The sequence below is a fragment of the Medicago truncatula genome, chromosome 8 (assembly GCF_003473485.1).
Source record: "Medicago truncatula cultivar Jemalong A17 chromosome 8, MtrunA17r5.0-ANR, whole genome shotgun sequence".
Classification (NCBI taxonomy): Eukaryota; Viridiplantae; Streptophyta; class Magnoliopsida; order Fabales; family Fabaceae; genus Medicago; species Medicago truncatula.
Window position 1 is genome coordinate 39,825,469 of NC_053049.1, and position 15,049 is coordinate 39,840,517.

At 32.0% G+C, this 15,049-nt stretch overlaps 1 protein-coding gene across 1 annotated transcript; it reads left to right on the forward strand.

Moving 5' to 3' along the window:
• On the forward strand, positions 1-3,533 carry LOC11419042 (mitochondrial dicarboxylate/tricarboxylate transporter DTC). The gene is made up of 5 exons (XM_024772516.2): positions 1-210; positions 330-457; positions 623-749; positions 2,236-2,450; positions 3,015-3,533. The coding sequence occupies exons 1-5, from the start codon at positions 192-194 to the stop codon at positions 3,051-3,053; spliced, it is 528 nt and encodes a 175-aa protein (XP_024628284.1). The 5' UTR covers positions 1-191; the 3' UTR covers positions 3,054-3,533.
• Positions 3,534-15,049: the final 11,516 nt, after the last annotated feature.

Sequence of the window (15,049 nt, forward strand, 5' to 3'; positions counted from 1 at the left end):
TTTATAGCAATAGGAAGAGGATTGATGACAAGGTGCTCTTTTGAACAAGAACTTGAGAGAGAGGAGCAAGAGGGTACTTCACTTTGATGTAAAAAAAATTGATTGGGTGTATGGCAAAGGGAAGTAGACGCAGTGGAGTTGATTGCATGCAGCCGAGTTTAGCGGAAGAAGAAACCGCAGTGAAGAAGTAGATGCATTTGCAAAGGGAAAGTAAGAATATTTTAATAATTTAGATTACAATTCTACCCTTTTGTCTTCACATATATTTTAAGAGGAAAATCTGGGGGTTTTATTATGTCCAATTTAAAAGGTGTGATTATGTTTTATAGCAAAACCCTGTATATATAAAAAGAGTGCCGTGGTGCCGAGAGTATCGAAGATTATTGATTTTCTTTTGAAAGCGATTTTCCCATCCACCGTGTCTATGAATAAGGGTGTTGCTGCTGCCGCCGACAAGGTTTTTTCAATTCTTACCTACTTGCTTTGCTTTCTTAATCATCCTCGATTTGCTTTGTCGATTGTTTATTTTGATATTTTAGGCTGGCTTTGGTTCTGGTTATGTTATTTATCCTTTGTTTCGGTATGTTTCAAACTGGTGTCCAACCTGAATCACTTGATGCAGGGTCTGCCTTTTTGGCATGATAAAGCTCTTAATGCAGTAAAAGTCGTTGCACTGTATTTTTCCTATCGTCCAACTGTTGAGTTCTTCAAGGATACTATTGGTCTCGAATTAACAGATACTGCTTTGTGTAAGTAATCTTACCTCAACCTGTTCTGTCCCTTTGCTTTTGTATTCGTAGGTTGTTAGGATTTATGTATTGCTTGTTTCGGGTTTGGCTATCCAATATTAACAAACATAGTATATCCAATGATCTCTCACTCGCTAAGTAACTTACTAGCTAGGCATGATACCCAAACCCATCATGAATGTTGAAAATCAATCTATTACCCCTTTATATAAATAGAAACTCAAACCTAAATCATTTCACTACATTCACTTATCTGATTTCTCTATCTTCTCTTTCCACGTCTCACACCCTCGATCTCTCTCTCTCTCTCTCTCTCTCTCTCTCTCTCTCTCTCTCTCACATCTCCATCTGCATAGTCATCGATCGCCATCATCTCTTTGCTGGATAATGTAATACAACATTGCTCCAGGGCTGAAAAATACTTTTTTTTTTAATTTTTTTTTTTTAAATTATGCCACACGGGGATGGGGGGATACGCAAACCCGTCAGGGATGTGATTCGATTTCTCATCCATGAATATGGATAGAGTAATGGGTAGACATGGCAACAGAGCGGGGCGAGAACGAGTTTTAGTATACCCTTTCCCGCCCCCGCTTCATTGTACCCAGCCCCCAAACTCGTCGGGATAGAAAATTCACACCCAAACCTGCCCTCAGTGGGGACGGGTTCCCCAGCCCCACCCCAACCCCCACCTGCAACTGTGGTAAAATATATATATATATATATATATATTTTTTTTTTTTCTTTTCTTTTTTTCACAGCAACAAAATATATCTAATAACAAAAGCTTCAAAAATCATTACAGCACAGAGCATCTTCTACATATCATAATGTCACATTTAAAAAAATTCTGCTCAGTTGCAAGATTATTAAAACAAAAGAACGGTATAAGAGTAATATGATTACCAAATATAAGGGTAAAAAATAATTTAAAACAAACGGGGCGGGTTTTTTCAAATGCCATCCCTAAGTAATGGGTAAATATAAGGGATTAATTAGTGTATGGGAACGGAATTTTATTTACTAGCTGATTGGTGGATTACCTAATTGTCTCTCCCCCACAACGTAGATATGCTGTCAGTAAGCTAGATTCGTGTATATTATAGGTATTATGATATGTATTTAGTAAGCCAAAATTGCTAGAACTATTTGATTAGAAGTTTTTTAATAGAAAAAATATACTAGTTCAAACCAATACCATTTTGTGTAAGGTTGAATGAGTTGAAATATTCATGCAGGCTGAGGTGTTCAACTAAACAAAAAATATATCTTAACTTTATGGCGGCTTAATTTATATCCTCTTTCTGGAGCTCAATGTTCCAATTTTTATTAAATGAGTCTTTCACCTTTTTTTATACGCTTTTGTTTCATTAGTGCTCTTGCAATTTGTCTCTTGAACTTTGTTTGATGCTCTGTTTCATTCTACCTGCTTTCCATGAGTTCTTCCTTTACTAGACCCTAATTTGCTATTGGATATTTTGTTCAGGTGCAATTTTTGTATCTATTATTTATGCAGCTGCTTGCAGTTTACCAGTTGAATATGTGATGATTCAGATTCAGAATATGCAACCTGATGCTGAAGGGAAATATCCATACACCGGCTTTCTTGATTGCGCTGTCAAAACCTACAAAGCAGGAGGAATTTTGAAATTTTACACTGGATTCCCTCTCTATTGTGTCAGGATTTCTATTGGTGTCATGGTATTATTCTTTTACCTTTGTTTTGTTTTTCTAACTCTACTGCTATTATTGTTGTTTGCTGCCATTAGTTTATAATTTATAGGAAAAATGTATCTTAGCGTCATTTAAGTTTAACGTTCATACCGAATTAGTCCTTGTAGTTTTTTTAGTTTCAAACTGCTATTTTGTTGTTGCTTCTATTAATTTATAATTTATAGGCTAAATGCATTTTAAAATATTTATCTGTAAAATTAAGATTGAATTAGGAAACAATAAGAAATCATGTTTGGTATCATAAACACTCTTTGAACTTTTGACATCAATGTTAAATGATCATGTAAGCACTTTTTACCAAAGTTGGATGAAAAAAGGATCAATTTATTATAAGAAAACATTATAGGTCTGCTTGTTCACTTTTGCCGACATAAATGACCAATTTAAAGTTAAAAAGACTAATTCGGTACAAATGTTAGACTTAAAGGCCCATAATACACTTGGCCTAATTTATATTTGAGAATGTTGTTGTTATTAATTTTATAATTTATATTTGAGGGTATTCTCAAGTTTTTATATTGCTCGTTGCAGATGGCATGTATAGCCATCAACAACCTTTTGCGACGGTAGAAAAGTTGCAGGTTATTGCCAAGTAGCAGTGAAGTTGCTTATGGAAAATTTGTCTAATTTGCTGGATAGACTTTGGTTTTGAATATTCTAACTTAATTGAGCTTATCTATTGACATAAGTTTTGCGAGGCTGTTTGAGAGAACTTATGAAAACAGCTTGTAGCATTTTTCATAAACTTTTTTCAACATATTTTCATAAGTTCTTTAAGATAGCTTATGGAAACAACTTATATAAAAAAACAATTAACTTAGTTTTATCTTTTGCTATAGAAATAGTCTATGCAAACTTATACAAAAATGCTTATTATGATAAGTGTTTATGCTATAAGTTGCTGGTCAATTTCTATATCTCACTGCCCAAATAATATTTTGGGATGGTATTAGAGGATTGCAAAGTTTAAGTTTGGATTTCAGTTCTTTTGTTATGTTTAGATTATTATAGTGACCATTGGCTATCCTATTAGATAATTTATTAGCTAAATTTGCTTTGGCAAATGCTGATTTAGTTTGGATAGAGGATGTGTGCCTCAAGATACTGTTTCTGCTTTGACCTCTGATTTCATGCAAAATTCTTTCTACAATGAATGTTAAAAAACAAATCAATATTTCTAATCAAATGTTTTAACATAAAAATAAATTAATACATAAACATGATTCACTGATTTCGAACAATTTGTCAAAATGATTCACATTATAAATTTTTGGTTTAAATATGCAAAACGTCCTTATAAGTTCGCGTGGTTTTCGCAATTCATCCCTGTATCTTTTTTTTCTTCTTCTTCAAAACCATCCTCGTAAGTTGTTAACCGTTTGCAATTAGTCTCTCCCGTTAATTCCCATTACAAAAACGTTGTGGTGGCAGACAGAGACACACGTGGCTAGAAAGGAGGGACCAAAACTATAAACGCAAAATTGCAGAGATGAAATTAAGAAAAACGTAAATTTTGTTCATCCTTCTCCCTCTGTTTTTTTTTTCTTCTTCATCTCCAACCCCAATTGAACATCACCATTTCGGTAGCACCCTTCTCCGGTTCTCGATCCAATTGTTCCTTCCACAAATCCAAAAGACTCCCAGCTTTCTCTAAGGTTTCTTTGTGGCGTGATTCAAGGGATTGAAATTTGGAATCTAGGGTTTGGAATTTCTGGGAAATTGAATCTTGAAGCGAAGAGAAATGGAGTTTTAATTGGAGTTGGAGATGAAGAAGAAAAAACGGAGGGAGAGGAATGAATTTTTTTTACGTCTTTTTAATTTCATCCCTCTGCAATTTTACATTTTTGGTTTTCGTCCCTCCTTTTTAGCCACTCATTAGCTCTCTTGACACATAAGCATGCTTTGCCAACTCACCATTCGCCACGTGTGTCTCCGTCTGCCACCACAACGTTTTTGTAACGGGAGGGACTAATTGCAAACGATTAACAACTTACAAGGATGGATTGATCTACATAAAAGATATATATATATATATATATATATATATATATATATATATATATATATATATATATATATATATATATATAGAGGATGTATCTTATGAGAATGACTATTTTATGCGAGAATGATGAGAATGATTATGGACCATTAGATTAAAAATAGATGATTGAGATTTAAAAATCAAATTTAAAACTACATACACCTCTCCTTATTTTGTTAATTCTCCTAAACAGATGCCTTCTTCTTCATACGTCTTTGTCCCTCTGCCTCTCTATCTTCCACCGCGTCTCTCTCTTTCTACCCACGGCGGCGCAGCCGCGGCTCTCCACTAACGGCGGCGCAGCCGCGTCTCTCCATTCACGGCATCCTTGTCCCATCTCTCTTATTACAACCTGCTGACAAACTCATCTTTAAATATGTTCTTATCACTGATTCATATCTCAATTCTGAATTTATAGTTCCAGATCTCAATTTTGAAATTAATGAGTATAGATCTTGTATTTTGATCCTTTCATGTTACAGTGATGAAACGAAGCTTTTTTTTGTTTTGTTTTTTGTCAAGTGAAACAAAGCATGCTGTTTAGCATTACTAGCTATGAATTGGTAAATACAATGGTTTTTTCTGCACAGATCCATGAATTCTATTGAGAAACCAGATATTTTTTTTTTTTTTTTAGGGGATAGAGAAATAAGAGATGGAAACAGTGCAAAGGAAGTGGGGGAAATTTGACTGTCTGATACCCACCGTACTCATTTAATGGATCTTTTAATATAAGCCATCTATTTTTAATCTAATAGTCCATAATCATTCTCATCATTCTCATATAAAATAGTCATTCTCATAAGATACATCCTCTATATATATATATATATATATTGTGTGTGTGTCTTGTCTTCGGTAGCTTGATTTTATCTTTCTTACCCGTGTGAGAGACATATATCAGTTAATTCAGTATCATAGGGCCCAAAATTATATTTTCTTCACTTGAATATATGGTCTAGAAATATGATAAGACCTAAGCCATATAAATATATGTAAAACTCTAGATGTCAAATAAATATGCAAAGAACCTTTCAAAAAGTTATAAAAAGAATGGTGGCGCACCTTTTAACTTTCATTTTCCAACTCATTCTATGTTATTGGTTAGTGTGTTGAAATGATGCATGAACTCTGAAACCATTAACAGACCAATTATACGTGATTTATGTATTAAGCTCTTCTTAAATTAAGTTTTTAAACTTGTTTCTTACTTAAAGCTCTGTATTCTATAGGTTGTTGTATAAATTCTTTCTCATCAAAACAAAAATATTTAAGTGTATCTGTTTATTATTAGTACTTACATAGATAAATATATTTATCGAGACAGACATACAATACTTTGAGCATGAATATGTCAACCATTTTCTAAACTATGCCTTTTTAATCAAAGAAAAAAAAATGCAAAAATCAGATCTTACCCAAAACAAAATGGTACATAGATTTCGAAATAAGTGCAATAAATATTACCCGGAATATTTAGATGCCTCCTACGTTCAAATAAGATACCATCGGACAGCAACTGCCATGTCGCATCCCATACAATATTAGGGCTCATCATTGTGCTAGTGGTTAAGAGATGCACAAACAACCAACGTAATTGTTGACCCGAACCAAACTCACCATTTTCCGTAATACCATCTATAAACTCTATGTCGTCATCAAGTAATCCTAAAGCATAGCATGCTTCTTGGAACGTGTCATAGGTATGTCCATTAACTGTTTTTATGTAAATATATCCCATGCAACCCTTCTGAACGGTCAACATTATCCTCATGTAGTACAGCTCCCCTATATCAGGCCGCGTGTAATGAAACCTTCCAATTTGATTTCCTAGTTTACGTGGCTGCCACTGTTTGTCTTTCTTGACATAAATAAATCTTGTTGGAAATTCAGCATAGGTCAGACTGCGACAGCCTACATACCGACGATTTGTTTCAAACCACGCGAGAAAAGTGGTTGACGCTTCCTCGTTATACCTCACTACGTCCTCGATGTCACGATCATCATCTTATTGTACCGATTGTTCATTATGCGTGTGAAACGTCATTTTAAGAACATGAGACCATTTATGGTGTATATCAAAAGCAAATATTCTTAACATTTGTCACTAAAATAAGTAAATGCTAATCTAACAACTAATTACTAAGTCACTAAAATAAGTAATAATTTTTTCAATCACTCCAAGGATAATTAGAGGTCCTCGGTTCAAATCCGAATGAAGAAGTAAATATTAATCTAACAAATAATTAATAACATTTATCATTAAAAAAAAAGTAATAATAGTTTAAATCACATGTCAATTTTTACACTAAGAAAATATTGTTCTTGCTATTTGTTTTATTTTTCTTTCTTATTTCTTTTCGGTTTAGTTGTACAATTATTAAGTACCGTGGTATTCCTTACAATTTTGTATGTTCTTTACTCGATTTATCCGCGATTTTTTTTTTGTTTTACTTCAATTATTGATATTTGAAGCGGATGTCTATTGAATTCCACAAAGTTAACACCAAATCAACAAATTAAATATATGTGGAGAGTCGTGTTAAACATGCATCATAATTTTTTGTATTTTATAATTTTTACAATTTTAGTAATATTATAAATAATTGGTTTTATTTCCATCGTCTATCGCTCCATCACACATCGTAGTAAGTATATCGATTTCATACTCGACTTCTCAGAGATAAAACCATATTGGTTATTAGTAACATGAGTCTCCTTTTTTAGTCTCTGTTCAATAACTCTTTTTTTTATTTTATTTTATAGAATTTTATGGTATGACTCATGTTTAATTCCCCTATATCCAATTTTGTATATCCCACTTGTTCTTATGAACAAAATTAAAGTGTTTTTCTCCGCTAATCCGGCATTTGCTTTGACCATATCATTTCTTTTAAAAAAAATAACAAATAAGCCACTCAATTTCTTTGTCTCTTAGAATTTTCCACCCTTTAATAGGTATGTTATCATGTCATCACTCCTCCTTTTCAACGTTTATTTTACCTCATGTTCTTGAATCTGACGATGGTAGTTATAGTTTTGGTTCTCCTATCTAATATATGGGTTGTTAGAGTATAGTAAGATCACATAACCTTCGTTAAATAAGTTGTGGAAATACATCTTCCATCTATGCTTTATATCTCTTTCCTAAATAATAATTTTACCCTCTTCATCTTTCATACACTTCACTTGATCTTCATCTTTTATACTATACATTCTTATGTTCTTTTTAATTTTTATCGACCAATGAAAAATTACAATTACTTTTTAATGCTCTAAAGTCAAAAAATTGTTGCACATTACCAAAGTGTTCAACTCCTATTCTAAATAGTAACATTAAATATTAAAGGAAGAGATATAAATAGAGAGAGTAATGCAATAAAAAGAGATATAAATAGAGAGAGTAATGCAATAAAAAGAAAGAGATAACGAGAAATTAGATGTTTATCTTTTATTAAAGGAAGAAAATGAGATGTTATTAGCAACAAAAGAAATAGAAAAAATGAGATGTTGAATTGGTGTTTGAGAATTATGGATGTCTAAATATAAGGGTCGAATGTTATATAATTAAAGGGTGATTTCTACGGTACATCTCATAAATTAAGGTGTATCGGTACTCCTACTTCAAAAATTTATATTTAACGATTATTTTATGAAATAAAGAGTTATTTATAAATATTTATATTTTAGAACACATCATTTTATAAGAAAAACATCATTTCATTGTTTATAAAAATTATATTAAATTTTTAACATTTTCATATAAAAAATAATCAATATTCTTTGTTATATGTAACAAAAATTCAAAAAAAGTAAATTTTATTTCGTCAACGCTTTTTGTAAATATAATTTAATTATTGGAATTGTCAATGATAAAAAACAGTTCTTTTTCTTCAAAAAAACAACTCATTTAATTATTAATTTAATAATTTGATGTATCGGTACATGCAAATTGTTGGGTATACCATAGAATTTGCGAAAGTTGGACTAAGGTAACCCCAAATCCAATTAACACGGGGGACATATGACAGTAGGTGTTCTAGCCCCTGGAGTGCTACGATAGTAAAGTACCATACAAAAACCACCACCATAGACAAAACTTACAAAGAGCATAGTAAATAATAATACGAGCAAACCATAAATTGCTTTGAAGACTTTGTTAACACAGTCAATAAAGTCATATGGATATTTTCCTTCAGCACGAGGTTTCATCTTCTGAATATGAGTCATCACATACTCAGATGAAAAACTGCAAGCTGCTTCAGAACATACATATACACTAATTGCACCTACAAAGAGATAAATAACCAAATGGTGAGAGTAAAATCTTCTTGCAGTATAATAAAAAGAGACTTCCACATATGTAGCTTAACTAATGTACATAATTAAAATGGAAAATCACATTACAAGTCACAAGAAAATTAGTGTTCAATAAATGAGAAATCTTGATATATAAGTGTTGAATAAGCTTTTGAAATATCCAAACTTAGAATGCAAATAATTTAAACAAAAAGCAACGGAAAAAGTTCAAGAGCACTAATAGAAACAAAAAAAGTAAATAACTATAAATATGTAGTCTCTTGGGTATACGTAAAGAGTTTTTACATGAGTATAGTGCCATCCCATGGATATTGCAAGATAAAGAACGGGATTCAACGTTTCAAAGAACAATGAATTGATAGTTGGATTAAGGATAAGTTTTAATTATTTGCATTGTGAATAACCAGCTTACTGCAATTAACCTTTAACAGGTCAGCATATGGTGCAAAATATATAAGCTAGGGCAATCAGATCTTATTAGCATGCTCGAACTTTTGATGTGTGTACAGTGTTCAATTCTTTAAACTAAAGTTTGAGAAAACAAAAAGGTAGGTTAAAATAAAATAAAAAACCACTTCAAAGTTAATCGATCCAATAAATCAAAGAGACACTCTCAAAAAAATTAAAATAATTGTAGCAATCACACACCATATATGAATTGACTTTCCACAAACCTATATAGAGTAATATTTGTCAAAGTCATTCTATCAAACTAGCTGATTGTGCAAAAAAATAGTAAAGCTTTTCTAGTACTAGAACTATTCATATTAAATAACCGGATATAACCTTAATCTCATGGAGGGTTGGATAGCTCAATTGGTTTGGGTTAAAGATTAAGGACTTTGAGGTTAAGAGTTCAAACCAAAAAAAGAGAAAGTAATGCATTTATTAAATAATTTGCAAGCACTCAACCCTTACCATCCTTAGATACTTTATTTGCCTCTGCCAAAGTTCTGAAAAACATTTTAGATGCTTTATTTTTGTCAAGGTTCTGAAAAACATTAAAACCATTATGTTAAAACGATAGAAGATGCATCGCAAAAGAATGGAAAGGACTCACACAAACATTGAAAAGAAAACAAATAAAACATGCCACCCTTTTCAAAGGGTGCCCTTGTTTCAAACTTTACTAAATTTATTCCGAGAATAACTAACTTTATGGGAATATAAAGAGTAAAGTTGTATTTCTAGCATTTTAAAGAAAAATGTTTTGTTAATATTTGTATATTCCTTGGAACCATTATCAAAGAGAGGTTAATGAGTAGCTACACTTGAATCTATTCTTATCTTCTTGGAAAAAAAAAATCACCCTTTTCTTTGGGGATGTTTTTCTTTCTTAGACATCTTTTGTACTAAAGAATAAAATTTAATAAATTTAGGCTTAAATATGTATTTCATCATGCAATTAGGGGTCATTTAAAAATTGGTCTTATAATCACTAATCCTGACAATTTATCCTTGAATTGTTTAATCATTTAAAATTTCGTCCCTCTCCCCACTTAATCACTGCCATGTCACTAATTTGATGACGTGGCAATCACTGTCATATATGAAATTCCAATTTTACCCCTGAGTTTCCAATTATTTCTTCAATATTTTGTCATCTTCTTAAGGGCAAAATTGAAATTTCATGTGTGGTAGTGATTGTCACGTCATCGTATTAGTGACGTGGCAGTGCTTAAGTTGGTCAAAGGACGAAATTTTAAATGATTAATGATTGCAAGACTAGTTTGCAAGGATTAACGAATACAGAGACCAATTTTTAAACGACCCCCTAATTGCAAGGATTAACAAACAATGCATATTTATTTTATCATTTTATTTTTAGAAATATACAAAGTATCTTGAAACAAATCCGCTATAAAGGATTAAGGTTCCATGTGTGCTTACTTGAAGAAAAAGAAAAATTCAAAAGCCCCACATCAGAATAAAACAACGGTGTTTGAGGAAAGCTAAAGAAATTGCGCTAAAAAATGTTTTTTTTAGTAAAAGCGTCGTAAAATAATTGTTAACAAAAGTGAATCCAATTCCAAAATAAAAATAAAAATTCCAACTGTGATGAATAATTCGGTCATAACAACTCACAGAAACCGTCCAAGTCCAGCGGTGACAGATGCATACAGCCGATATCTAGCAATGAGAGCTGCAAGCAACCCTAGCTAGTAAAATAGCTGCTAATGGACACTGCATGAATGAAGTAATTCAATAAAGTACTCATCAATTAATAACCAAAAAAATAAAACAAGTACTCTCTTTGTACTTGTTAATGTACACCAATCAAAAAAATTCAACCTAAATCAACAAGTATGTACTTTTTATTTAGATCTAAAAACATTAAATTAACATTAAGATGCAAATTAACAAGGTTTTAAGTGGTTAAAATGATAAACGGTTGCTCTTTAGACCTTTATATTATTCAAAAGTCCATCTAATTTATCGAGTCTTAAAATACGATCGCACCAAATTATTTGGGAGTTACAGTCCTTGCTTATTAATCGGGTTGTAACTATGATGTACTTACTTCAAAGGTGTTAAACAATTTGAAGGACATATAAAGAGCAATTGCCAAAATGTTAACCCTAAAATGGATTTGTAACAACCGCATCCCTAGAAAGGATTTATAGTAACCGTAAAGTCCACAAACTTAATCTTCATCCTCTAGAACTAGAAACCTCTGCTGTGATTTTTCTTCTTGACGACTATGGTGTTTTATTTATACTCCCAAACGCTGCCACAACAACTGCGTACAGAGACGGCCATAATAATTTTTAAACCAAAGCAACCAAATATAAATTCCACTAGCACATCCATGGCTAGACAAATAAAATAATAAAATATATTTTGTCGGAAAAAAAAACAATAAAATGTATTGAAAACAACATCACAAAATCGCAAATACAGCAAGATTAATAGAAAAATAAAACAAGATCGTAGAGAGAAACAATGGAAGAAATAAAATAAGAAAACCTTTGCAAACTGGTTTACCATAGTGTGGATGCGACAATTGCGGCCGACTGAGAGCAAAATCAAGAAACTAAAAAAAGTAGTTATTTTACAGCTCTATATATAGGACAAGCAAATAGCCATACCTAAATTAATCTCTCCATTTTTTCATAGCCCAATTTAATTTATTTTTTTTGGCCCAATTTATTATCTTAATAAAAACTATTCAAATTAATCTTGAACATTTTTATAAAAATACATATATTAGTCAACAAAACAACTCGTTTCAAAAAAATTTGTCAAAAAAAAAAAAAATACTCGTTACAAAAAAAGAACAATGACTTTTTCTTTGTACAAGAAGAACACTGACTTATTTCTTCTACCATCACTCTCTCCTCCATGGTCACTCACCCACCACCAGCACAACGTCACTATTTTTGTCCAAGCTTTCATAGTAACTCTTCAATTCTCCTTGAATTGCAAAAGAGGGCTAAATCACAGACAATAATTAAATTTATTTATTCTCTAAATCTAATAAATTTTCAATTCACTGCCATGTAAATCTACAACAACACAAATCAAAAATTAATTCAAAAAGAAGAAAAAAAACATAATGGCTTACAATATTTCCTTTTACATTAAGAACACAACTTCGAAAGACCGCTTATGAATCATGAACTAAAAATCTCAACAAAAATAAGGGCAAAAATTGAATATGGGTGAATTTTCTTCAACTGTGTTTGAAACCAACAGGGGGGGCATTTTTTATGTTAGAGAACTTCTGAATTAACAAAGGAGAGAGGGAGAGATTTGGCAGCGGTCTCTGTGATTGATGTTTTCTACACAGTCAGATTTCTGTTATTATATTTCATCAGTGGTGATTTTACTGCACTGTGATTTGGTAATGGTGGGTCAATTGTAGTCTGAGTTGAAGATAGTGAGGTGGAAGACAACAAGGTTGAAGAAGACAAAGTGTTTTGGTGGTGGTGGTGGTGGTGATGATGGTGGTGGAAGATGATGTGGGAAAAATTTGATGTTGAGAGACCATGATAAAATTGTGTACCCTATTTAATCTAATGGTTAAAAACTAACTTTCCCATGGTGGGGAAAAACCAGCCTTTCCCTAATTAAACGGCACCAATTTTAAAATATCAAAACTAGTTTTGTATTATTTTTTGTTGGGATCAAGTTGGGCGGCCCAAAAATTGTCGTGGACCAAAATACTAAAAATTGTCATGGATCAAAATACTACATTAAATATTGTTTTTTTAAGAGGCAAAGACAAAATTTATTCAAAACGCAAAGAATCATAACGAGCATAAGAAATGTTGGGCCAAAAATCTTAAATATTGTTTATAGGTTGGGTAACTCAAACTGATTTAAGATTAACGATACAAAAATTGAAGGTCATATGTTCAAATTCAAACAAAGAAGAAAATTTTATTAACAACTACTTACTAACATTCGTTATTAACAAAAAAATATTTACGTCGTCACTTATATAGGTAGTATGTCTCTCCAAAAATCTTGTCGAATTAATGAAACTGAAAGTATTTTTGAATAGAAACAATTACCACCAAATTAAAGAAAGAAAACGGCACTAAAGTAATCAAACTCCAATTATCACGAAGCCCCCCAATTCCCTAGAGTATTACACACGTGACTTCCCTCCTCCGTTGCTGGATAGAATAACGAATATAAAAACGCGAAAGAATGATAGATGAAAACGAAAAATCTTGGCACAAATGAGAGAGAATCCAGTAAAAAAATTGAATGGTCCTCCTGCTTGGAAGGTTTTGACAGCACAGTCAAGATAGCCGGTGTATGGATATTTTCCTTCAGCATCAGTCATCACATATTCAACTGGAAAACTGCAAGCTGCTGCAAAGAATACAGCTATAATAAATGCACCTGAACAAGAATTATGTAGCAAACAGTGAGAATACAATCTTTTTTGCAGTATATCACATTTCCAATCAGAAGAAAATTAGTGATCTATAAATGAGAAATCTTGATATATAAGTGTTGAACTATATAAGCTTTTGAAATATCCAGAATCACAACTTGGTACACAAATAGAAGTATAGACCTAAAAGATTTTTTTATGGTCCATAAACATCTTAGCTTTTTTAATTAAATAGGCTTCTAAAAAATTAATCTTCTCCTTAAAAAAAAAAAAAAAATCTTCTATATTTAAAAAAAAAACTATCTAACTACTATTTATGAACATAATTCTCTATTGAAACTAATTGCGCTTCTCTCTCCCATTCTCACATTCATTGATCATGCTCAAGAACGACGGTTTTACTATTGCGGCCTTGTACAAGGTTTTCATTTTTCTTCTTCTCATTTCTTCCCCAATCATACAGGGCTTATTAGCTATATGTTACTCAGGCTGTATTCATCCATCACTGCTCGATTTGAATTATTCATGTGAGTTTTTAAGATCACGTTATTCATCTCAATTAGGGTTTTAATGAGTATTTTAGCTTCTGAGTAGGAACTTTTGAATTTCCCTTTTTCATCAAATAAACACTCGCACAAATGGAACCTTAGTCCATTAAATAGGATATGTTTTATTGATTTTCTTTGTATGAGTCATTTGCATTTCTTATGCAATGCATCTTTTATCGTTTTAACTTACTATAAGGGTTTTAACTTCTTCTTTTATGTTGAAAGGGGTCCGTCTTTTTGTCATGCTGCTGCTATTACTTTAGTAAGAGCCGTTCCGTTGTTAGTATCTCAACGTCGAACTGTTGAGTTCTTCAAGTATATATACTGTTGGTCTGGAATCAATACCCGCTACTTTGTGAAGTAATGTTACTTCAACTTCTTTAAATATCATGCTATAGCGGTTTTCAGTTTTCGCTATTCGATTTTAACAACATAGGTATCCCATGATCTCTCACTCTCTAAATAACTTCCCTCTCTCTATTGTGCCAGAATGTTTCCTCCTGTCGTGGTATTATTCTCTTACCTTTGTTTTGTTTTTCTAACTACTCGTGCATTGCTGCTACTATTAATACTACTGTTGTTGTGGTTGTTGTTAATTTATAACTTACATTTGAGGATATTTTCAAGTTTATATATTGCTCATGGCAGATGACATGTTTCTTCGTCGACCAATTTCGTAAATGGCAGAAAAATGTTAGGTGATTGCCATGTAGTAGTGAAGTTGCTTATTGAAAACATGTCTATTTTGCTGGATCAATTATGTTTCTGAATATTCAAATTGATATAGATTCCTCGAATGTAAATA